This window comes from Penicillium samsonianum (assembly GCF_028829775.1).
Source record: "Penicillium samsonianum strain IBT 33392 chromosome Unknown utg000007l_segment0_segment0, whole genome shotgun sequence".
Lineage (NCBI taxonomy): Eukaryota > Fungi > Ascomycota > Eurotiomycetes > Eurotiales > Aspergillaceae > Penicillium > Penicillium samsonianum.
Genome location: NW_026643265.1, coordinates 4976061 through 5000119, shown reverse-complemented (window position 1 = coordinate 5000119; position 24059 = coordinate 4976061). Strand labels below are relative to the sequence as shown.

General features: G+C 50.1%; 10 protein-coding genes across 10 annotated transcripts; 9 read left to right on the top strand and 1 right to left on the bottom strand.

Annotated features, from left to right (window-relative positions):
• Window positions 1-197: 197 nt before the first annotated feature.
• On the top strand, window positions 198-377 carry N7471_012781 (uncharacterized protein; the record flags this gene model as incomplete). The annotated part of the gene is made up of 1 exon (XM_057285500.1): window positions 198-377. The coding sequence occupies one exon, from the start codon at window positions 198-200 to the stop codon at window positions 375-377; it is 180 nt and encodes a 59-aa protein (XP_057131766.1).
• Window positions 378-1233: 856 nt separating this feature from the next.
• On the top strand, window positions 1234-1479 carry N7471_012780 (uncharacterized protein; the record flags this gene model as incomplete). The annotated part of the gene is made up of 1 exon (XM_057285499.1): window positions 1234-1479. One exon carries the CDS (start codon window positions 1234-1236, stop codon window positions 1477-1479), a length of 246 nt encoding a protein of 81 aa, XP_057131765.1.
• A 1189-nt stretch (window positions 1480-2668) lies between these two features.
• N7471_012779 (uncharacterized protein) lies at window positions 2669-7849 on the top strand. The gene is made up of 3 exons (XM_057285498.1): window positions 2669-3951; window positions 4008-4162; window positions 4216-7849. The coding sequence occupies exons 1-3, from the start codon at window positions 3540-3542 to the stop codon at window positions 7294-7296; spliced, it is 3648 nt and encodes a 1215-aa protein (XP_057131764.1). The 5' UTR covers window positions 2669-3539; the 3' UTR covers window positions 7297-7849.
• Window positions 7850-8775: 926 nt separating this feature from the next.
• Window positions 8776-10422, top strand: N7471_012778 (uncharacterized protein; the record flags this gene model as incomplete). The annotated part of the gene is made up of 1 exon (XM_057285497.1): window positions 8776-10422. One exon carries the CDS (start codon window positions 8776-8778, stop codon window positions 10420-10422), a length of 1647 nt encoding a protein of 548 aa, XP_057131763.1.
• A 927-nt stretch (window positions 10423-11349) lies between these two features.
• N7471_012777 (retrograde cargo receptor ERV46) lies at window positions 11350-12829 on the bottom strand (the record flags this gene model as incomplete). Its single annotated transcript, XM_057285496.1, has 3 exons — window positions 11350-12289; window positions 12359-12539; window positions 12637-12829. The coding sequence occupies 3 exons, from the start codon at window positions 12827-12829 to the stop codon at window positions 11350-11352; spliced, it is 1314 nt and encodes a 437-aa protein (XP_057131762.1).
• Window positions 12830-13627: 798 nt separating this feature from the next.
• On the top strand, window positions 13628-15932 carry N7471_012776 (uncharacterized protein; the record flags this gene model as incomplete). Its single annotated transcript, XM_057285495.1, has 3 exons — window positions 13628-14080; window positions 14271-15821; window positions 15888-15932. 3 exons carry the CDS (start codon window positions 13628-13630, stop codon window positions 15930-15932), a joined length of 2049 nt encoding a protein of 682 aa, XP_057131761.1.
• A 508-nt stretch (window positions 15933-16440) lies between these two features.
• N7471_012775 (putative GARP complex subunit Vps53) lies at window positions 16441-19171 on the top strand (the record flags this gene model as incomplete). Its single annotated transcript, XM_057285494.1, has 3 exons — window positions 16441-16513; window positions 16576-18371; window positions 18425-19171. 3 exons carry the CDS (start codon window positions 16441-16443, stop codon window positions 19169-19171), a joined length of 2616 nt encoding a protein of 871 aa, XP_057131760.1.
• Window positions 19172-19641: 470 nt separating this feature from the next.
• N7471_012774 (GNAT family N-acetyltransferase) lies at window positions 19642-20160 on the top strand (the record flags this gene model as incomplete). Its single annotated transcript, XM_057285493.1, has 1 exon — window positions 19642-20160. One exon carries the CDS (start codon window positions 19642-19644, stop codon window positions 20158-20160), a length of 519 nt encoding a protein of 172 aa, XP_057131759.1.
• A 1065-nt stretch (window positions 20161-21225) lies between these two features.
• On the top strand, window positions 21226-21831 carry N7471_012773 (uncharacterized protein; the record flags this gene model as incomplete). Its single annotated transcript, XM_057285492.1, has 1 exon — window positions 21226-21831. One exon carries the CDS (start codon window positions 21226-21228, stop codon window positions 21829-21831), a length of 606 nt encoding a protein of 201 aa, XP_057131758.1.
• Window positions 21832-22397: 566 nt separating this feature from the next.
• On the top strand, window positions 22398-23876 carry N7471_012772 (MFS transporter; the record flags this gene model as incomplete). Its single annotated transcript, XM_057285491.1, has 1 exon — window positions 22398-23876. The coding sequence occupies one exon, from the start codon at window positions 22398-22400 to the stop codon at window positions 23874-23876; it is 1479 nt and encodes a 492-aa protein (XP_057131757.1).
• Window positions 23877-24059: the final 183 nt, after the last annotated feature.

Here is a 24059-nt window from a genome sequence, read left to right as displayed (position 1 = left end):
AAGCCTGACGCCCGACGATCATCATGCAGGCGGCACTGCACTCACCAATCGAAATAGCGATAGCCCACTCTCCTTTCGGGGGTTTGAGCCGCACCGGGGTGCGCGAAAGTACAGGTGGGAATTTCATTTGAATCCCCCGCGAGGTTGTGAGACAGCCTTCTATTCCGAACGTTCCTTCCAGTTCAATCAAGAGAATAATGCCCCCAAGGAAACTGGACCATGATGCCTATACGGTCGGTTGGGTGTGTGCCGTCGACCGTGAGCTCAATGCTGCCCGGGCGCTGCTCGATGAAAAGGATGAGAATTTGGAGCCATTTCACCGCACAGGAGTATTTCCAACGCAAATGGAAAATGTGGTTCGGCGATGCAAATTCTGAAATTGCCTGGGTTTGTGTCTCGTATCTTTCGCTGGTCACGCCCAATCCAGAGAATGACACAGAAACACCAGACAGTCAATGGTCATCTTTATGTGACTATGCCTCTTTGAGTTGGCAGTACCATGCACGGCTCGATCCAACTGACTTACACTTTTACCCGTCGTTTACTCGAAGATCCATCTGTCGTCACTCACTGGGATAGAACAACAAGCCCTCGTTGTTTTTGTGGCGAAGGCCACTCTAGTGGATGCTTTATTGCTCCGACAAACGCATCCCCCTTGCATTTCGCTGTCTATCATGGGACAGAAACCTCGGTCAAACTATTGCTTGAAAAGGGCTCTAATTGTAAGTGATACCAGGCCATGTCAGAGTGACTCTCAGTGGCCTTATCCCAGAACTAAACCAGATGGTCTGTGTACAATCTATAGACCTGGGAAATGAGCAATGGTTTGAAGATGTACTATGCCCACGACATAAGACATTCCCCACTTGGCGCCTATTGCGGGAGACAAGCAACGATAAGCCCTGCCAAGAAACCGCCCGATCTCAAGTATCGCTCACACTCTGTCCATCACCGTTTCTCTCGAGGCTATTCTGCAATATGTTCGATTTCCGAGCTTGGCAGGCTGGTTTGTTCCTTTTGGTAAACCCTGAAGCTCGGCGTTTTATACATGCACTGTTGAAGAATACGAAAAGGATGCTCAAGAGTCCCTACAAGCTGGAATTGAGGATGAGGCTTTTGATGCGCAGGTGGCGGAAGAAAGCGGCTATGTCCCGGAGGAGGATCAAAACCCATGGCCGGGATTTTACTCAGACTACCACATGCATCTAGTCAGAGAACGCATCCGTATCGTTGATGAAACAACGCTTGCTTCCGTGGGCCTCGACGCAGGGAAAGTTCTTGTGGTGGGTTGACGAGTGCGGACGGGCAATCCGCTACTCTCGCCTAGAACTGGAGGATGCATCGGACATTGCAAATGTCTCGAATCCCATGCTCAACGAACATTCGTGTTGGGTTAATGCGCAGATCGGCCAATCCTATGAATGGGGTGCGCCCTTGGGACCCCCCTACGGCGAGAATGGTGAGGACACTTCCGAGTAGCAAATTTCATCTTGATGGACCGAGGGAGTAGTCTCAAGTACAAGACTTTTCTAGCCTACATATCTGTAGCATTAGTAGTAGTAACTTTGCACTAATTATCCAGAGATAGAGGAAGATGGACCTTTTTATATGGTTTTAGTTCTAGAAAGATGCACAGATTGACAAACAACCTAGCACAGTGCATGCATGCTCCACATATTTTTATAGAGAGCCTCGTATCAATCTAGGTTTGATATTCAAAAAAGGAAAAGTCGACCTCTGGATGTACCTTGGAATAACCTTGAAAAACCTTATTTCTCCAAACAGGCATACCTAGGTAGACGGCGATATTAACCGTGGAACCCCTACGCACGTTCAAAGTTTTAGAAGGGGGGGGGGATAAAAATAGAAAACCACATCTCTACTCCGTACTCCGTACATATCCATGGATGTAGATCCCTACCACATGGTGATCTACATTATTTAAAGTACCTATGACGCGTTCAGCCGGATCTTCACGGGGCCACGCTGATCCTTTGCTGCAGGCCAGAAAATCATGAATCCATTTGATCTATGCCAAGAATGCGACCGGCTTATAATACCTGGGCATCGCACGGAGTACATATGTACGGAGTAATCCATATTCCGTACTGAGATATTACATACATTGTAGTATACACCACCACACGTGCAAAGTAATACAATTGGGTTGTTCCAAGTTTCTCTGGGCAAAGATTGTGGCTAGATTGCCCTAATGCAGGAGTGAAAAGGCCCGTGTGTGAAATCTCATGAACTGCGTCCAGGTCCCGGTGGGGTAAATTGAAACAGGAAACAGGATTGTTACCTAAATTGTACGATGTACTTCGTATGTTGTAGGCGATAATACAACATATAATCTATTAAATAATATGTGGACGTCAAACAGGGTTCCCCAGCGGTGAAGGGATTTACGTGTGTTCAAGCGGGCCAGATTATCTGTGGGCCCGTAGGAAGGCAAGAAAGGCAACGTGTGAAAATGCTGTGAAAGAGTCAGATTCAAAGTGGCAATGGAACTGCAGGATTTGCCAAGCCATGTTATGTTCACCCCCGGCTCTCCTGTTTAGATCCAGTGGCGGGAATTAGAAGCCTTGGCCACGGGGATTTTTATAGAATTAAGGGGGGAATTGGAAAAGGAGATATTTAGACATATATAACTTGACATATAACTCAGGGGAATAATAACATGCCTTATACTTCCGTACTCCGTTGCTAACATAAGACATCCAGCTATATTTATCCACCATGCATATTACTAGCCTACTTATAGTCGGGTTGTCTCTCCACCGATAATCCAAGAGGGTCCGAGATGACGCCAATGAAAAACCTTTGTTAAAGGTCTCAGTGTAAAGAAAAAAACAAAGCAGAAATTGGGCTTGGCTTCGGTTTTTTTTGGAGTGTCACAAGAGATAATATAAGTATATTATTGGTGTAGCGTGGAGTGTAGCGTGGAATGTCCACGGGTTTAGTCTCTCGCCTCTCCGGGACTTGCCCAAATGACCCACGGGAGTTCTTGGGGTTCTTGGGTTCTTGTCTCTCTGTCATTTCTGTCTCTTCTCTTCATACCTATTATTCCAGTTTATCCCAATCCTCCTCATTTCTCCCCCTCTCTCTTTTGTCTCTGAAAAATAAAATAAAACCAAGGATCGTTAATCCCGGTGATTAGCAAAGACGTATCCAGCTTGTAACGTCATCTTCCTTGGCAGAGAAGCTCGATTTCCCTAAACTCCGAACCCAACCACTCGTTCTCTTCATTCTTATTCTTCCAGGTTCACCCTCGTGTGGATTTTATGGATTGATCTTTCTCACCGAATTCGGTCCAGGCGCAGTCGCTATTTGACAGTCTCTCGTTCAGCGCAATTGATCTGCCTCGGCCAGTTTCCTTTTAAATACCACCACGCCCCCAGCCTCTCTCCTTACTTTCAAGACGTTTCACAGTTTCACAGTCGAACTCAGTGAGGGGTAATAAAGACTGAGGTTATTGTCTAGCACATCACGTTCCGACGTCATGGGTCGTTCGCGTGGTAAGTCGATCCTCCCCGGGTATGTCGGGAATTGCACTAGAGCCCGTTATTGACCCTCCCTTGCGTTTTACTAGTCCGCTCGTTTATATCCAGTTTTGGGGGTCAAAGAACAATGCTTCTGGTAAAGAAAGCAAAAGGTCGTCGAGCAACGTTACGCCAGTAGCCAACGTAACTCCGTCCGATACACCACCCCAGTGGCAAACCCCTCCCGATACACCATCTCCTCCGACCGAATCATCCCCTGTGAGCTCTGGACCAAGAGGCGGAAATGGCTCGCGACCGGCATCCATGATCTTCTCACGCAACCCGCCTCTCATGCAGCAGGCGGGCGATACCCCGCCAGAGTTGTCGCCAATCTTTTCATTCCTCAATATCCACACGAACAAGGTCTATCAGGAAGGATACTTTTTAAAACTGAATGATCTGGATTCTCGTAAGTGATCTCCACCCTCGGCGCCTTGCGGGGAAAGGCGGGCTAACACGTGGCAGATGGACGGCCTTCTGGTGATCGGCAATGGGTGGAATGCTACGCACAGCTGGTCGGAACTGTTCTTTCACTATGGGATGGCGCTGCGCTGGACGCAGCAGGTGGGGAAGAGGTCCCGGCGACCTTTATCAATTTGGCCGATGCGTCTCTCAAGATGGTAAGCCTCAACCTCCCAAAATTGTCAGGCATGAACTCATCAGTTACTCGCAGATCGAGACTCTTCCGATCCAAAATGGAGCTATACAACCGTTGAAGAACGTACTCAGCATTTCTTCCGCGGGCAAAAATCGCTACCTCTTGCATTTCAATTCTTTCAACTCCCTGACCCAATGGACCGCGGCGATTCGTCTCGCTATGTTCGAACACACATCTTTGTACGAAGCTTACACCGGTTCTTTGATTGCAGCAAAAGGAAGAACTCTCAACGGAATTAACTCTATCCTGGCACCCACCAAATTCAAGTACGAAGATTGGGCGCGCGTGCGATTTGGAGCAGGAACCCCGTGGAGACGGTGCTGGTTTGTGATCTGCCCGCCAGATGAAAAAGAGCTCCAAAAAGCGCGGAAAATCATGAAGAAATCGGCATATGACCGCTTGACAATGCCTGTCACCGGAAACATCAAGTTTTACGAGACGAAGAAGACGAAAAAGGCGATTCCTATTGCAACAGTTACTCAGGTTTACTCGGCATATGCGATTTATCCACAATCTAAGGCTCTAATTGATTCATCCACCCTGGTGAAGTTGGAAGGACGGATTACCACCCACTCGCCTGATTCTTCCTCGGAAGGACTGGTCTTTATCATGCCTGAGCTACATGCTGCGGTCTCTGGATTCGAGATGATGCTGCGCTTCCTTTTCCCGATATTCGACACTTTCAATCTCTATGGCCGTCCTACTCGCCTAGTAGCAGACACTAATCACATTAAGAGCATCATGTTTGCTTTCCCTAAGGAGCGACGTTACGGTTATCTTGATGTGCTGGACATTGCCAGTCTTCTTCAAACCCCGGGAAGCCAAGAATGGAGCGAAGCTCAGTGGAGAAAACAGCTCAAAGAGGCAACACAGCGCCGAATTTCGTCTGGCAGGAGCAGAACTAATAGCGTCAACAGCGTGAGACCTCGCTATCGCTCGATGTCTGGCCGAAACAGTGACCTTCCTATGGACTCTCGCCGCCAGTTTGCTGGTCTCGAGAACAAGCCTGAATTCAATAGTTCTACTGAGGCTATTATTCATGAAGTTCCCCAAAACGAGGGCTCACCCGTTCTGTATCACAACCGCGGGGGTTCTGATACCACGGGCTTCAACACTGGCTTTAGACCAGGCCATGGATCTTTAGTTGAAAGCTCACCTGATTCTTCTTCTCAAGATCTGATGCACCGTGGGGTTCCAGCGGTCGCTCCTATCGCTGAGAGCACCAGCTCCGGAAGCGACCCAAATCTCGACCGTTTCCGAGGCCCACCGGTCGAAGAGCAGCTCCCTCCACGCACTCCACCGGCTCCTGTTGAAAACCCACCCGCATTTTCGCATGGTCCTAAAGAGATGCCCACTAACCGGCCAGAGGCTTCTTCGGAGCAGAGGTTGGCAAACAACCGGATGTCTCATGCAACGCTTTCTCAACTCACATCGGTCGGAACGATGGGACTGAGCGGGGCAGCCGCCGGTGCTGCATGGAAAAGCCACCAGGCACAGACTCTGAACAACCAACAGCCCCAGGACAGGAGCTTCGACAGTGCCTATGCTCCTGGCCCGGTTGTGTCCACAAACTCTCTTGCAACTTCATCAAGTGATGAGGGCTTAGGTATTGCACTCCCGGTTCGACCCCCCCAAGTTCCGGAGCATCGCCCGAACACACCTAGTACTACCGGCAGCCCGCAGCGATTTACTCCCCAGAAGTATTCCCCTCAACGGATGCAGCTTGACTCCAACAAATCCGTGCGACGCAAACCACTCCCCCAGCAAAACCTTTTCGGGACAGAGCCACAGTCACCAGGCGAACCGAGTTATGATGATCTTCGCCATACCCTTGATGAAGATGCGCTGAATAAAATTGCTCCTCATCTTCCTTCCCCAATCTCATCTGTTGGAAAAAGAAACGCAAATGAGGACGAGAGCATTTATGATGATGCGTCGACGGTTTCGCCTGACTATGCTAGCACCCACGGTTCTGTCTACAGCAAGAAATCTGTCGCGTCCACCAAACCCAGAATGGGCGTTATGAAAACTGTGGGAGTCCCAGCAGTCAAGGATTATGTCATTGGCGATGCTCATTATACCATGGATAAGCCCCCGACCTCGAATCCGGATATTCCCTCTGTCGACTTCGGCCCAACTATGACTTATATGCCTACTACCGGGCGCCCAACCACATCAGACACCCTCAGAAGACCAATGCATCAACGCAATGATTCATCGGGAACCAAATTTTCGGTTCCTACTCAACCAATCGATCAGGCTAATGCCCGGCCTTCCAGCCGGGAGGAATATCGACGGAGCATGCTGTGGCAGCCTGGAATGGCTTCCGGTCGCCCTGTCACTCCAGGTGGAGGTCTCACCCCGGAGCAGTTCGTGCAGCAACGGGCGGCACCCAGTCCCCCCATACATGTCCATAATCGCACCCCTTCCAATCCCATGTCAGTGCAACGCCCGGTCTCTGGCGACTGGACACAATATGCCCGTTCCAACTCGCCCATGAATCCTCAGCGGGATCCCAACTACCGACCTTCGTCTCGCGGTGCCCAGGGTATGCTTAACTTCAACGAGGCTTCCACCAATCTTTCCGCTCGTGAACAGGAGCACGTTGCTCGCATGACTGGCTCTTCATTCTTCAATATGTCAAATGACAACCGGAAAGCACAGGCGCCGGTAAACCCTATGGGCCTTGTCTCGCACATCGATGCTCGGGAGCGCGAGAAGCGTGAAATGAGAGAGGGAATGTCGAACCAGGCGGTTCAACAGGCCATTGCACACCGTCAGCAACACATGATGCAGCAACCTATGATGCAGCAGCAACAGTACGCGCCTCAGCAGTTCTCACCGCCGTTCTCACCTCAGCCGATGCAGCCCCAACAGGCTGGCTCTGTGTATCCGTCTCAACATGGTCGCCACGAGTCCATGTACAACATTCCTGGTGCTAGCCACACATGGGATGCCCTAAACCAGACGAATCGCCCTGACGAACCCCGTCGATCATCCTGGTACGGACAGCTTGCGCAGGCCCCTCAAACACCGCCTAGCTACCAACAAAGCCAGTACTCTCAAGAACCGAGGTACTACACCCATGCTAAATAGACCGGCACCTTCCCTCGTGTCTGACTGTCTGTCTCCCACCTATCATTTCGTCAACACCTCGACTTTCCTTTCAGTCCTTCCAACTTCTCATTCCCTACACATCATTAGCAGTATCATTTTCTTATTATGTTCAACTCGCCATTCCAGCATACCTATCACCCTTTGCACTTGGCTTCCAAACCCTTCTCTTGCACGCAATTCTTCTTGCACTTCCCAACATCGCTCATTATCATTTCTTTATCTCTCATTGCTTCTTTGCTTCTTTGCATCACGCATCCAACCGGAGTTCCAGATGGGCGTGGTGGGATCGTCCCTGATTTTTTTGCGAGTTGCTTGCTTACCTATCATTATATCGGGGTCCTTGCCTTTACTCTTCCCTTTTTATTAACATGTTTGTTTCAAAATGTAAATCAGACTCGTGGAAATATCCGGCCTGTATGTACGCGGTATAGATTGACCATGGATATCAAACCAGGCGATTACTATTTGTCTTTTACACTGAATTTTTTTTCCGAGTGAGAATTTTGTAGTAGTAAGGAGGGTATATTCTGAAGTCAATCAAGAAGGATGATTCCTGCCTGATATTGAGTCAAGATATATACGACAATCGGCATATCTGGTACTCTAATCCTGGTTCTTCTAAATCAGGGTTAAGACTCAGGCATTATGACAAACCGCATCTATATCGTATGATCTATAAAGATTCTTTCTATATAGAAATATAAACGAGCTTACTTTATTGGTGTACACCCAAAGATCAGGTTATGCTTAGTCTGCGCCCTATAGTCTGGTGTGATGTACCTTGCTGTGCCTTGAATTTCCATAGGCCATGTTTGTCTTGAATGACAAGTCAGGTATAATGGGTGTAGAATGAATAATTTTGTATAAAACCCTTATTTCGCAACTATCAACCGTTTTTGCTAGAAATAAATGATTAATCTACTTTGTACAATATAGAAAAATCGTTGATTCAATGGGACTAACAAAGAGAACACTCTATGACACCATTTCCCCACCTAATACCCGGTCCCATCTGTCAATTGAATACCCAGAAGCATATGATTGAATGTAGAGACTGCGTGGAGTAGGTCGAATCCCTAACATTTGACGTAGCCTAGGGCTGGAATGACGTAGTGAACGAGTTGCCGACCGGCTCGTAGGGCCCGGACGATCAATGCTGGGGAGGGAACAGGTTTTCCCCAGTTTTTAATAGATGTAATTGGTTATATGACCTTGCTTGTACAAAAGTACACAAATCCAAGTAATAGTGTCGAAATGACCATGGTCGCTGTCCCGGTATATGAGGGCAGTGCGCCGCTTCTTGACATGTTAATAACCAGCCTGATATCACCTGCTGTGCAATCTGCATGCATAGAACAAGCCATTTGTTTATTTTCTCTTTCATATCCTCCACTTCCCCATGTACAATTGTGGACCCGATATATCTATACAATAGACTTAATCAACACAACCTGTCTGATGGCTGCCCCGATGGACTCCCCAGACCCCGAGAAGCCAGAGGCATCAAGCTTCAAGGATGAAGCCAGCCCACAAGAAGATAAGATCAAAACAGAACGGGGCGTCGACACCCACGCCGAAAATGCCTCCAACTCCGACGTAGCAAGCCACGAAGATAAACCCAAGCTGCGTACCGGCGGCAAGCCCGAGCTAACAGAAGACGACTGCTACGAAAAGCTCGGCTTCTGCTTCCCAACATGGAAGAAATGGATGATTCTCTCCGTCATCTTCGTGGTCCAGATGTCCATGAACTTCAACACAGGCGTCTACGCCAACGCCGTGACCGGTCTAACCGAAGAATTCCACATCAGCGAACAAGCGGCGCGAGTCGGACAATGTGTGTTCCTAGTCGCCTATGCATTCGGATGTGAGCTGTGGGCACCATGGAGCGAAGAATTCGGCCGCTGGCCCATAATGCAGCTCTCCCTATTCCTCGTGAACATCTGGCAAATCCCATGCGCCCTCGCACCCAACTACGGCACAATCGTCGTATGTCGTGTCCTCGGCGGTCTCAGTTCCGCCGGAGGCTCAGTCACCCTCGGTATGACAGCGGATATGTGGGAAGCCGACGACCAAGGCTACGCTGTAGCCTTTGTTGTTCTCTCGTCTGTGGGCGGGTCAACCGTCGGACCTTTCTTTGGCGGTATGATCGGCGAATGGCTCACATGGCAGTGGGTATTCTGGATCCAATTGATCGTCGGAGCGGCAACGCAGATCCTCCACTTCTTCATCGTACCGGAAACACGTACGACGATCCTAATCGACCGCGAAGCGAAACGCCGTCGCAAGAACGGAGAAGATATCTGGGGTCCGAACGAACTGAAAACCCCTCGTCTAGACTACCACGACGTACTCCGAATCTGGATCCGGCCGTTCGAGATGTTCATCCGCGAACCGATTGTTTTATTCCTTTCCCTCCTCTCGGGTTTCTCAGACGCCCTAATCTTCGTCTTCACCGAGTCCTTCACACTAGTCTTCAAACAATGGTCCTTCAGCGTCCTAGCCATTGGTCTAACCTTCGCCTCAATCCTAATCGGATACGTAATAGCATACATAATCTTCCTGCCGGACATCCACCGGCAAATCCAAACACGGCGTAAATGCGGCGCAGCAAGTCGTCTCGCCGAGCGCCGTCTCCTCCTCCTTCTATTCATCGCACCGCTCGAACCAATCGGCCTCCTCGGCTTCGCATGGACATCAACCGGTCCACCAATACCGTGGATTGCGCCATGCATCTTCGCCTGTCTAATCGCAATGGCGAATTACGCAATCTACATGGCGACGATAGATTACATGGTTGCGGCGTACGGGCCGTACTCTGCGTCTGCAACGGGGGGTAATGGATTCGCGCGAGACTTCCTCGCTGGTATCGCGACCATGTACTCCACGCCCATGTACCAGAATATGGGGAGCAAGTATCATCTCCAGTGGGCGAGTACACTGCTGGGCTGCGTGGGGTTCTTGGTCTTGATTCCCATTTATGTCTTCTACTGGAAGGGTCCGGAGATTAGGGCTAAGAGTAAATTCGCGCAGCAGCTTGCAGCTGATCGGGATAGGAATACGGAGAGTAGGAGGGCTAGTCGGGTGAGGGCTTCGGTTGGGGGGTAGTTGTTGTGTTGGAGGCTGTTGTATTACTTCAGTCTTTGCTTGTATATTTGATTGTTAGAGGACTATCCTGGGTAGATGTACGATTTATGACGATTCATGTTTCAGAGTATTACTCTTAGATCGTTGTAGGATAAAGAGCAAATCTAATATGGCATCATGATAAAGAGAGGGTTTTTATCTCACCTGCAGCTGCATTACCGGTAAAGAGTCTTAAGCCTCAGCGAGAGCGGGTGACTTGGCTCTATCGGATACGGCGCACAAGAGGCGGCTGTTTTGGCTCCTAGAAGCAGAGAAAAATAGAAGCAAGACTGGGCAATTTAAGAGCAGACATATGAGAAGACAAACAAAAAAATAAGAAGAAGGGGGTGATAACTCCCACGCCAGTATCTATGCCTAGGCCACGCCCAACCCAAGGGTTGGGATTGCATAGTGGAATATTTTTATGATCGTAGGCTGAGCAGATCGAGCCGGTAGCTGGGGTTGCCAGCGTGTTTAATCCGTGCGAACGCACTCAGCCACTCGGGGGGGGGGGGATGTCGTAGGGCAGATGTTGATCTTAATTTATAGGAACCTGGGGAAACATATACTTCCGAAAGGGGAAGGTGGGTCAATATCACGTGCTAGTGTACAAACAACATTGGATTCAATCAGCTCCTAGCTGCAAATAGCCAAAGTACACATGTACTACTTCTCTTCGAGTTACTGATAGATGAATGGTTACGTCTTAGCTCAAAACAGCGCAATGGCCAAACATTTATAAAGGTATCCCTAGAACGCCACAAGTGCCAGCTTCCCTCGCTTCCAAGATGCTTCAACTCACCTCTCCACCCCGAAAAGCATCTACCTCATGCTAGAATATAACATCCCATGCAAAGAGATATTTTGCAAATACTAAATCTTATCTTATCTCTGACTAGATATTAAAATCTAGCTCGAATGCAGCTTCTTGACGCGCATGGCACCTTCATACAGGCCGCGGTCCAAAGCAGCAGCGACAGTCAGAGTACCACCAATGATAGCACAGACACCAGTAAGGAAGTTAGTGAAAGACTTCGGGCGAGCCTCACGGTTGATAACCTTCATAGGGGAGATATCGTAGTTGAAGAAGACGCCTGGAATACCGCCACCGGCATGCACGCGCTCCTTGTGGCCCTCCGCAGCGTCGTTTCCACCGGAAAGAGGACGCTTGTGCGAGGTGACCGAGTACTGATGAGCCTCGATACTACCTTGAGTACCATAGGCGAGGCCGTGGGAGCCAAGAGGCGCCTTGTCGTAGTTGTGGATGGCGGTCGAGAACTGAGGATCCCAGCCGAGAGGCAAGTATGATGTCGAGACAACCTTGACAAAGTACATGAAGTTGAATGCGGGCTCGTCGGTCTCCTGCTTGGTATCGTCGAGCGGGTTGGTGTGGTGGTGGTCGGTCCACCCCCAGCGGCCTGCGAGCTCGGTGGGGAGCTGGGGCCCGAAGCGAAGCTCGTGGACTAAGTGGGACATCGTGTGCTGGTCCGCCGGGCCTGCGTTGGGCACAATGTAGGCGTCCAAATCGTGGACGTGCATGTTGCCAGTGGTGAAGCTGCGGCCTGGTGCAATGTGGAAGTTGCCCACTACCTTGTTGACCTTCAGCACACCCTCGATCCGACATCCCTCGCGGCGCTGCTCGGCGAGTTTCTCGGCATATCCTTCACGCTTACACTGTTCAATGTTGCTACCGTCACCGAAGGCCCATTGCTTCTCGGCGTAGGCTTCGCGCACTTCCTCACAAGTAGTACAGCATCCCGGTTTGATAACAGTGGGGGGAGGTGTTGCTCCACCACATTCACCACAGTAGTCGGGAGCCAAGTGCTTCGCAGATTCTGATGGGGAGTGTCTGGGAAGGGATGGTAATGAGGTTGTGATCACGATGGAAATGATTTCGGGTCGAAGGACTGGCACTTACAGGTCTAAAGCCTGGACATCAATCACCTTGCCGCCTTCATTGTGTGGGCTCAGGCGGACTTTGCTCACACCATGGGCAACGCCAACCTGCTGCTCACCAGAGACATCCATCACGTCCAAGGTCAAGAGCTCACATGGCAGCCGAGGGAATGTCATGTTCAAGTGGATTTCCATTCGCTCTCCTGCGCAACAAAATTGAGTCGTTAGCGACTTTGCCCTATGCATTTTATCTTCTGCAGGTCCATCGTGGGTCCGATCGAGCCCAAACTCTATTCATACCTCGCGATTTATCGACGACAAGCTCCGGCTGCACCACAATCCGTCGGTAGTCGGCCCATTCACCCCATACCAGCCACATAACAATCAATAACGAAGCAATTGTAATGATACCTCCGGAGTTCGTGCGAACGCGAGCATCTTCAACGGTCTTGGCGAAGGCGTCTAGCCTCGTGAATCGCGACTTTGCGGGCATCTCGCCGGTCAATTGAAGACCATAGGGTGAAGCGCAAAGGCCAGGCGAGGGTTCGTGGATAGCGACAGTATATTAAATGTCTGTAAGACAAAAAGAACGCGAATCGATTAGCTAGGTGGTCATTTGACGCGCAAGCTCTATTGAGTGAGACCCCATTCAAGTGAACAGACCAAACAAACAACACAATAGAGTAAAGAAAACAGGGAAGGCACCCATACCAACAATAGAGTCCGAGTGAGTCAACTTAAACTCAATGCGACTGAGTCTTCCAGGCACCTGACAATAGAAACAAGAGCAAGGCCAATTTGAAGCCTCCAAGTGGCCAGGCATACTTGCAGGACCGATGTATGAGGAGCACCCGTGAGGACAGACGACAGCATGTGATTGGCCCACCTGAAACAAAGAGATGAGTCATCGCCCAATACGGACTAGTACTATACAATGCCGCCTCATCACGTGCCAATCGTCACTTTTTCTTTGAACTCACTTTACTGATTCGGGGGTCTATTGTTCTTTGTGCATTCACTGTCACATTATTATTGTCTTGCAGCTGCACTACATAATCTGTAGCACCCCCTCTTCTCCATTCTGTTCAGTTTGCTGTTTCTTTACCTCCCACCTCCCAAGTCACTTCTCCGCTGCGATTTCCTCATATGCGAACAACTTCTTTCTGCCTGATCTGAGGCGCATAGCGCGCTGCTCGCCTCACCTTAGCAGTTTCAGCTTTCTTTCAACTTACCTCCCTTTACAACAACCCCCGATACCCCACCCATCTCTCAAATCTCTTCTCCAACCACCATGAAGAGCATGAAGCCTCGTCGCGGCGGCAACGATCGCGGGGGAATCCGCAAGCGGGGCCCTACTCGCACCGACCGGGATGGCGACATGGAAATGGATGCGGGCGGTGCTCGTGCAAAGAGAAACCGGGCTGAGAAATCTGCCTTGGGTGGCCGCGCCGCCGGCACAGGCGCAGGTGGCCGAGCTGCAGGACCTAGCAACCGGCCCCCGGCTCGCAACAAGCAGAGGGATTCGGATCTAATCCAGAGAGCCATTTACAGCGTCGACGGCCAAGCAAACATTCGTGACGGGAAGAGAAAAACCGGCGGCGATCTGGAACCGTTTAGTGTCCGAGGATGGAAATCGAGCAAAGCGGCAAGCAACCGTGATGGCGGCCTCGAGAGCCTCATCGCATTCCTCGAACGACGTATGAACTCATTCATCAAATCCGGACCCCGCGCAAAGATTACAAAGGTATGTTCCTCGTTTACAATGGCGGTCACCAACATCGATCCTCGACGTCCCTCGCTTCAGTGTCCTCTCGTTTTCGAGGACGGTCCTCCTACAAAACGACGATCGACACATTTCGGGCTTTTTGGCTTCTTCCCCTTTGGGTGACCGTGGTTTTCAAGGTCCCTTCACACCTTTCTAACTTTCAAATTAGTCGCGCACTGAAGGTGACACTCTCGTGGCCTTCGTTCGACCTGATCTGGCGGGTCACATGCTTCGCATCAACAACAATGTCTTCGCCGGAGCTCATGTTACTGTCGAAGAATACACTGCCGCCACCGCACTCGATCAGGAACTGGCTGCAGCGGACCCTGCTCCAGGCTCGACCGCCGATACTAAGACTAAGATGACAACTATCCTTGGCAAACGCTTCTTCCCTGCGACCAAGCTACTTGACTTGTCGAAGCTGCCGGACGACCCCGGTCTGCAAGCCATGGGAATCTTCAACAATGTCTCTTACAAGTCCAAGTTCTTCCCAGCTCTCATGAAGGTCTGGGAATTGGGCTTCAAGACTGTAGCCGAGCGACGTGAGGCGGTCGAAAGTGTCAGTCTGGCGGAAAACAACCTCACCAATATCAGCTCCGTGACAACCCTCGCACAATCTTTCCCTGATATCCAATACCTGGACCTTTCAAAGAACCAAATCAAAAATTCGCAGGCGATGATCGGATGGCGCTGGAAATTCCGCAACCTCATCTTCCTCGACTTGACTGGGAACGAGATCAGTTCCGACCCGACTTTCAAGGACACCATGCTCAAGTGGTATCCCAAGCTCCAAACTTTAAACAACGTCCAAGTGCGAACCCCGGAAGAGGTCGCAGCTCAGAAGAGGACACCGATCCCCGTCTTGCCCCCTCACTTCATTGACGAATCTCAAGTCGGCGAGAACTTTGTTCGTGCTTTCTTCCCTGGTTATGACAACGATCGCAACGGCCTCGTCACCAGTGTCTACGATGACCAGTCCACTTTCTCGCTGAATGTAAACACCACGGCTCCCCGGGCCGGTCAAACTGAGACTGCAGGTTGGGGTGAATACATCAGAAAGAGTCGAAACCTTGACAAGATCAGCCACCTTTCCGCACGGATGTCGCGGTCTTTCAAGGGCATTGAGCAAATCCGTGAAGTTTTCAATGCGCTCCCACCCACTCGCCACCCCGACCTTATCGCGAAGGCAGAGCAATGGCTCGTTGAATGCCACCCTGTCCCTCATCTCCCCGACCCTACTGGACAGAGCCTCACTGGCGTTGGTGGCCTCTCCCTTATGGTGCATGGACAACTTGAGGAGAGCGTTGGTGGCAAGATTGAGATCCGCAGTTTCGATCGAACCTTTATTCTTGGCCCCGGCAACACCCCCGGTGGCATCCGAGTCGTCAGCGAGATTTTCTGCCTGCGCGCTTTCGGTGGACATGAGGCATGGTCCCCTGAGATCCAGGCACTTTCCCAACTCCCCCAGGTTGCAGGCCCCGGTCCTGTTCCCACCGCGGCTCCTACACCCCCCGCAGTCCCCGCAGCTGCCCCGAGTCTCAATGTTGCTGAAGGATATGGGTTGCCACGACCTGGAAAGTCCGACACCCAGCTTCAGCAGGAGCAGATGATCGCTCAGATGAGTGGCAAGTCGGGCATGACTTTCGAATACTCGGAGATGGCTCTCGCGGGCAATGACTGGAATGTCGAGCTTGCTTGGAAGAACTTCGAACAGCTCAAGGTAAGCGAATTCCAAGGACGGCCCCTTAATTTGCCACAGGATGATAACTAACGACACTCTACACAGGCAACCAATGCACTTCCTCCGAGCGCCTTTCTTGCTCCGGCGTGAGCACTTACTTTTCCACTGTTCTCTGGTTTCATTGAAACCTTCCACATCCACTCCCACTTCCATTGTTGTTAGCTAGTCAGTTTTATCTCGGGAGTGGTTCTGTGGAAGCATAATGCATCTGATGTGACCATACTTTTTTACTTGCATGGCTTTGGCGAATGGCACTGGTTTGAATAAGTTTCCAAATCTGGACATGGGCCACTGGGCCAGGAACTTTTATTAAAAAAAACCAAAAAATCAATCAAATGAACCCTTTATTCCAAAATTCCACCCCGAATATAAGTAGCAAACTGTAGACTTGCGGATCTGAAGTGTTATCTCTGTAAGTGCCTAAAAAGCAGCCCTGTGAGGATTGCGGTAGTTGCGGAAGATGCCAAGCTGGCGCGATAGAGCCATGCGGGCCGCGATCAACATCCCCCATTCAACTTCTCCCTCCCACGAATTCCCTATTGGCCTCACAAAAAGCAGGTTGAGACCAAGGGCAGGATGATTCTGGTGAGCTGATGGAATGACGATCACTGCCACAACCACCGGCCACATGTCGCCAAACGAGGAACCAAGCCTCGACGCCTTGGATGCGGGTGCGGAACAATTGACCTCTCGTGCTCATTGCTGTATATGCTAACATAGGAGGTACATCCAGTGGACTACGATCCGATTGAACACTTGAATGCCGTTTTCTCCCATCCATCCACCCTCTCCTCCGTTTCTCAGATCGCCGACGCCCTGAACGAATGCGAAGATGAACTGGACGATGACATCGGCATGCTGGTGGAGGAGCAGGTCACCTCCAATGCCGATAGCGTGGAACGAATCCAGGCAGCTAAGGCCGACCTGTCGGAGCTGTTTAAGAAGATCGATGACGTGCGTGAGCGCGCATTGAAGACCGAACAGGCAATCACCGATATGACAGCCGACATCAAGCAATTAGACAACGCAAAGAAGAACCTGACACTATCGATGACGGCGCTTAAGCGCCTGCAGATGCTGACTACGGCGTATGATCAGCTCCAAGCTCTCAGTCGGACGCGGCAATACGGAGAATGTGCACAGCTACTCCAAGCTGTCATTCAGCTCATGGCCCATTTCAAGTCATACCGATCGATCGATCAAATCGCAATGCTCAGTCGAAACGTCGCAGATATACAACGAGATCTGCAGGAGCAGGTCTGTGAGGACTTCGAGCTGGCCTTCGCCAAGGGGGAGGTAGGCCCGAAGCGCGCGATGCTCGCGGAGTCGTGTCAAGTCGCAGATGCTTTAGGCGAACACGCACGGTCCCGACTGGTGACGTGGTATTGCAACACACAGCTCCGTGAGTACCGGCAGGTCTTCCGGAACAATGAGGAGGCTGGATCATTGGACAACATCTCCCGCCGCTATTCCTGGTTCCGGCGCATATTGAAGATATATGACGAAGAGAATGCGGCCATCTTCCCGGCTTCGTGGAGGGTAAATGAGGTCTTGGCCAATGTCTTCTGCGAGAATACACGAGATGATTTCAAGGGTATTTTATCCCGATCTGTACGCAGTGGACAGACAATCGATGTCAATTTGCTCCTCTCGTGCTTGCAAGAGACCCTTGATTTCGAGCATTCCCTTGAGCGCCGCTTTGCGCCTTCGTCGCGTGCATCCGTTGATACATTTGCCTCTGCCGAACCCCCTGTATTCAACCAGTCTATTTCCGAAGCCTTCGAGCCATACCTCAGTGTCTGGGTCGAGGCCCAAGACAAGCAACTTGCAGCCCTGCTACCAAAATACCGCCAACAACCCCTCAAAGTACCGGACGAGGAGTTCAACTCGCATATTGTGATTTCATCTTCGACTGAGCTTTTCACTTTCTATCGGCACGCTTTGCAACAATGTGCCAAGCTCTCAACTGGTGGCAGTCTGGCGGAGCTGGCCAAAGTGTTCGCCAAATATCTGGACCAATACGCCCAGCAAGTCCTTCTCAATTATATAAGTGAACGACCAACAGTTCACACGCCGTCTAGGGTGCCCTCAGTGGAAGATTATGTTTCAGTTTTGAACACTGCGGATTACTGCTACACGACTTGCTCCCAATTGGAAGAGAAGATTAGGGGTAGATTGGATGAGAACCTGAAGCAATCCGTGGATCTGCAAAGTCAGGCAGACTCTTTCATGGGCATTGCATCCGCTGCTGTACGAGGCCTTGTGCGCCAAGTCGAAGTCGATCTCGAGCCTTCCTGGCGCGAAATGCGCAATACACCTTGGGCTAAAATCGAGGCAGTCAGTGATCAAAGCTCGTATGTGGGCGAGATGGTCTCCCGGACGAAGGAAAAGGCAACTGCTATATTACAGTTGTTGCATAAGCAGCAATATGCGCGTGCCTTCTCTGATCATCTGGTGGAGCTCATATCGAGCCAGTTCATAAGCAATGTCTTCCAATGCAGGCCTCTTTCAGAAACCGGCGCAGAGCAGGTATGATTTCCCCTCCGCGGTGTAATAGTATATCTTACTAACTCCATTCATAGATGCTTCTCGATTCCTATACCCTCAAGAGCGGCCTTTCATCCCTGCTACCTGCTCCAGCGCCTGCCGGCTTTGTCAAGCGTGTGAATAGCAGCTTCTTCAAAATCGAAACTCTTCTCAAAACCCTCCAGGTCCGGCCGTCACCACCGGAAGCTCTTGTGCAAGCATACCTCATCCACATTGCTGACCGCAACAACAACAACTTCCGCAAAATCCTCGATCTCAAAGGCATCCGTAGCCGCCAAGATCAAAATCATCTCGTGGAGCTATTCCAGCTTCACCGTGCATCAGACCGCTATGCATCCAGCCTCCAGCAGAGCAACCCAATCCTCGCCGCTCTCCAAGGGCCATCCGCCACCGCCACTGGCTCCGTATCCCAAGGCCTCGGTCTAGGCAGTGCCGCCGCAGCCATGCCCTCCCGTTTTGACGCGTCGATGCTCGGCTCTGCCATCATGTCCGCTGCCAAAGACGGCGTCGACCGCTTCGGAAACCCCAGTCTGAGCACCCTGGGTGCTGGTGTCGCTGGGGCTACTGGGTCAGCTACATCTGCATCTGGCGTGACCAGTCCATCAGGCACCTTGTCCCCTTCCCTGGCCAGCTCCAATCTACAATCTAATCCCATGCACACGCCAACAGAAAGCGCCACAGGAAATCTCAATGAGAACCTGAAGAACATTGGCAAGTTCTTCCGCCGCGATCTCGGCGGTTTTGGAGGCCGGTTCGGGCGGAGTACTGAGGATGGGGCGTAGCTCCTCCCTATCTATTTTCATTATGTCTTGTCTCTTTCTGTTTATATTTTGACTCAGGAGGCGTGGAAAAAACATTGTAGAGATGTTCTTTGCCGATTCGGCTGATTTGTTCGGGTCGTTGCATGCCCGAAGGTTTAGTTTATGTATCCTTAGGGCACCCTGTCCTGACCTCATGTTTTGCAGTTGTATACCACTTGGATTGAATGCATTGAATGCGACATCCGTGTTATCTTGGATCTAATCGTCTATGTTTTTCTATTGCACATACCAAAATCTAACTTTATCGTCTGGTGGGTCGATTTTCCTCGAAAATCCTCTCTTTTACTCCACGCCCTTCCAATGACATGTCCCGATAAGGAAGGGCTCTACACAATAAAATGCCTACTTGGTATATCGAACTTTTTTCAATCACCCACAATTCCCTTCCTTTCCCTATTCCAAGACAACCCCTACCCATCAAAACATCCACAATGAATCCCCAAACCCCCTCAGGACCCCAGTACCCAGGATACACCCTCCGCACGCACAGACCAGGGGATATAGGCTGGATAATCCACCGACACGCAACACTATACGAAAAAGAACAAGGCTGGGGCACAAAAATGGAAGCACTAGTATGCAAAGTGGGTTCAGAATTCCTCGACAACTACGACGCATCCACAGACCGGTGCTGGATCGCCGAGCGCAACGACGAGTTCCTTGGCTGTATAGTTCTTGTTCGAGACAGAGACGCCGTCAACACGGCCAAACTGCGTCTCCTACTTGTTGAGCCCGGCGCGCGGGGCCTTGGGCTTGGCCGTGCTTTGATCGAGCAGTGTACGCGGTTTGCGCGCGAGACGGGGTATGCCCGGATTCGGCTTTGGACGCAGAATGTTCTTGTTTCGGCAAGGAGGTTGTATACGAAGGAGGGGTATCGGCTTGTTAGTTCTGAGGATTATGGGGTTTTTGGGGAAGGGCATTTTGGGGAGTGTTGGGAGTTGGTTTTGTGAGGGAGTGGTTGTACGTAATCTCCCATATCTCTCTCTGCAATGTAGTTCACATATTGCATTTGTTGTCAGAGGGAATCCGAGCGTGCACCAAATAGAACTGTAGGTTTATTTGCTCCGTTATTAGATACCGATCTACAATTACGGAAGTGTAGCCTACCTAGGTAGGACATGCTTCCGAAAAAGGAAATATGTCACGTGGTATTGTCTGAGTACCTTCTCTTTTTCTTCTCTATATTTAAATGTTATATTGGGATCAGAATTTATAGAAATAGACTAAATAAACCTGGAAGATGTAGGTACAATATGCAAGAGATGTCCACATCAAGCCCTTTGAGGGTGTCTCTGAGATAAGGTTGTGTCAGGGTCAACTCTATCCGTGGATGTGGGTCCTGGGTCACGTGGTATAGTATTTGTATAAAGTTGAGGTATTTCCCAGATAGTAATCGGGTGGTGGAAAGTATTGCGGTCATTGTGTCGTATTGTCTATGCGTGCCCAGGTGATGAAATCGGCAGTCTAGTTAATAAATTCAGGACACATGGTTAATCCACCGTGATTGCAAATACTCTCTTGCAACCTTGGAACTGCTCGTGATATTTATTACTGCTCTTACACGAAAAAGCGTTCTCAGTTTCGCTTCTCTGGATGATCATCATTTCAAAATGGCGAGCGACTTTGGGAGGTGGGTGGTTCATGGCAATCTTGTCATGTCATGTCTGAGTCTAACACTCATAGATAGGTGTATTTCTTCGCCCTTATTCACCTTCACAGTTGGTGCCGATAAGAAGGAAATAACCGTGCATTCTTCTGCTTTTGCGGGGCTTTCTCAAACTCTGAATGCTCTTATAAACGGTGAAATGATCGAGGCAAGAACAAGGCACGTTGACTGGTCAGATGTCGATGTAGACACATTCGCTCGGTTGTGTGAATTTGCCTATTTCCAAAACTACACGCCCCCTTCATTTCGCCTGATCGATGACAAGTCTCCTCGCTCGAATATGAACTTGTACAATCCTATACTGGGGCCTGAGCCGGCTTACTACACGCCCCCTTCATTTCACTCGAATATGAGCTTGGACAATCCTCTACTGTGGCCTGAGGTACGGTGGACTGAGCCTGATTTATTCGCGTCCATGCCTGAATTTTACCATAACAAAATTCGCCTACCCAAGAATGCCCTCTACAATGATTCTGAAAACCCATCCAAGGCAGGAACCATCTTGACTAGACAATTTCACAATACATTTACAGAGAGCCTCGTCATCCCGAGCCCGCAAAGTGATGACTTGAACCCTACTTTCACACCACCTCAGAATACCGGGACCTGGGAAGACTTCACCCCTATGTTTCTCGAACAAGCTCGACTCTATGTGCTGGCTGACAAATATGGCATTGAGCGGTTGTGTCAGCTGGTCATTTTCAAGCTGTATCAAACGCTGAGAACATTCAAACTATATGACACGGGAGTGAGTGCTATTATTGAGTTTGTTCGATTCGTCTACTTGAACACACCACCAAATTACGGTAAGGTTGACGCCCTAAGGAATTTAGCAACAAGTTACGTTGTTTCTGTTCTTGGACAAATTGGTAGGAACGAATGTTTCGAAACCCTTTTAGAGGAAGGTGGTCCTTTCGTCTCTGATTTCTTCCATATCTTGCGGAGTGTCGCGTGAAATGGTATTTCGATATTGCGAGTCTGCCACGGGGATTATAGATTTGATTAAATCCCTATAAATACCCCATCTCTCCTAATCAACTTATGAATTGCTTGCTTTTATACTTCTAATTCTCAAGCATCATCTGCGGTAGAGTTAGTCTATACCTCGTAGTAAAGGTTATCGAAGTAAATCTCTCAGAATTTCTTTTGGCCCACTAGCTCAACTAAGACCGCAGTTATGGTAACGGTGAAGGTAGTGGGAGAAAGATATTCGATAGATGACAGGGATCTATCTAGCGGTGATTCATCAGGCAGTCACCCACCTAAACGGTTACCTTGGGGGCCAAATCAGGGGGCCAAATCAGATTAGATGGTTTTGACCAGGCATCTCTCCCATTTTGGACAACAGATGATCCGGAAGGGACGGGAATGACTGCTAACCCCTGCACTTTTGGAAGACTATTCTAAATAGCTAAGTCCGTTGTAGTGACAAAGTCCGACCAGGTAGTATAAATTAGTATCAATCCTTGCTCTCCCCGTTTTAACCTTCCTGTATATTCTTCCACTGATAATTCGAATGAAATGGAAAAGCCAGGTACCCCTGAGCTGAGCGAAGCACCGATACACACCGATCCCGATCCTGCAAGCGACGAATTACAGGTTAATTGGAACGGACCAGATGATCACACCTGTCCATTCAACTGGTCCCTGTCCAAGCGATGGGCCATCACTTTACTGTGTTCTATGGGAGGCATGGTGACCCTGATGAGTGCATCCATGCTGGCACCGGCCCTGGGCAAAATTGGTGACGACCTCAACATCAGTGAGAGCGAAGCCAACATGGTGGTCTCCATTTTCGTACTTGCATTTGCCTTTGGACCGATGGCTCTGGCTCCCCTAGCTGAACTGTTCGGTCGTCGATGGGTATGGATCCTATCTTCGAGCTGGTATATTCTGTGGAACACGGTCTGCGGCTTCGCTCACACCAGGGGTCTTTTACTCGCTGGACGAATTCTGAGTGGCCTGGGAGCTAGTGCAGAGTTTGCGATCACAACCCCGGTCCTGGCAGATTGTTGGCGTGCGGAGCAGCGCGGCCATTCCTTTGCGATCGCAACTTTCGTGCCCTTGTTAGGGCCTGCGATTGGGCCTATCCTCGGCGGTATCATCACGACAAAAATCGGATGGAGGTGGCTTTTCTGGGTTATTTCTATCTTCGATGCTGCTTTGGTTATCTATGCATTATTCTTCTTTCCGGAAACTTATCACCGTTTGTTGCTTCATCGAAAGGCCGTCAAATTACAAAAGGAGACAGGCAGGCCTTTCCATACCAAGACTGATGCTCATAGTCAACTACTGGCAAGGAAGCTCTGCTATAGTCTCGCGCGCCCGTGTTGGATGCTGGCGACTCAGCCGACTATCCAAATCATGGCTGTATTTCTCGCCTACAACTATGGCGTTCTCTTCTTTGTCCTTACCAGCTTTGCCTCCCTCTGGACAGAGAGATATCATCAATCGGTGTTAATCAGTGGCGTTCATTATGTCGCTCTCGTGATCGGCTATACCGTCGCCGCTCAAGGTGGCGCTCGCATCACCGACTGGCTCTGGAAATATCTGACACGCAAGCGAGGACAGACTGCACCTGAATATCGAATCCCCCTAACGATCCCAGGAATGATTTTCCTGCTAGCCGGTTTGTTCTGGTATGGCTGGTCAGCGGAAGCAATGGCCCCGTGGATCGTGGTCGACATTGGAACAGCGGTGTTTGGTTGTGGAGTGATCCTTAGTACTCAGGCTATGCAACAGTATGTCATGGAGTCCTACAGTGAATACGTGGCGTCGGCGAATGCCTCCAGTCAATTTCTACGAAGTATCTTCGGATTTTGCTTCCCTATATTCGCGCCGGCGCTGTACGATCGTCTTGGATACGGATGGGGAAATAGCACTTTGGCGTTCATTATGATTGGCTTCGGTGTGCCAGCGCCTTTTCTCATATGGACCTACGGTGCTAGGCTTCGAGATAAGGGAAAGCAGAGGGCAAAGGGGAAAGTATTCCTAGCTTAGCGGGGGTTTAGCACGATTGATATAGGTGTTCTAAAGTTCTAAACCGCAAATGACAAGATTGTCTCGGTTAGGGGGTCAAACAATCTACGGTCTTGAAACTGAAAGATAATTTGATACGCAACGTGTCTGCAAGCTCGTAGTACTTGCTATGATCAACTCGAAGAAGAAGGCGATAGCATTGCA

Coding starts and splice junctions, on each gene's coding strand:
- N7471_012779 (XM_057285498.1), top strand. CDS start 3,540: ATGTCGGGAATTGCACTAGAGCCCGTTATTGACCCTCCCTTGCGTTTT. Junction 3,952..4,007: donor ACTGAATGATCTGGATTCTC/GTAAGTGATCTC, acceptor AACACGTGGCAG/ATGGACGGCCTTCTGGTGAT. Junction 4,163..4,215: donor CCGATGCGTCTCTCAAGATG/GTAAGCCTCAAC, acceptor AGTTACTCGCAG/ATCGAGACTCTTCCGATCCA.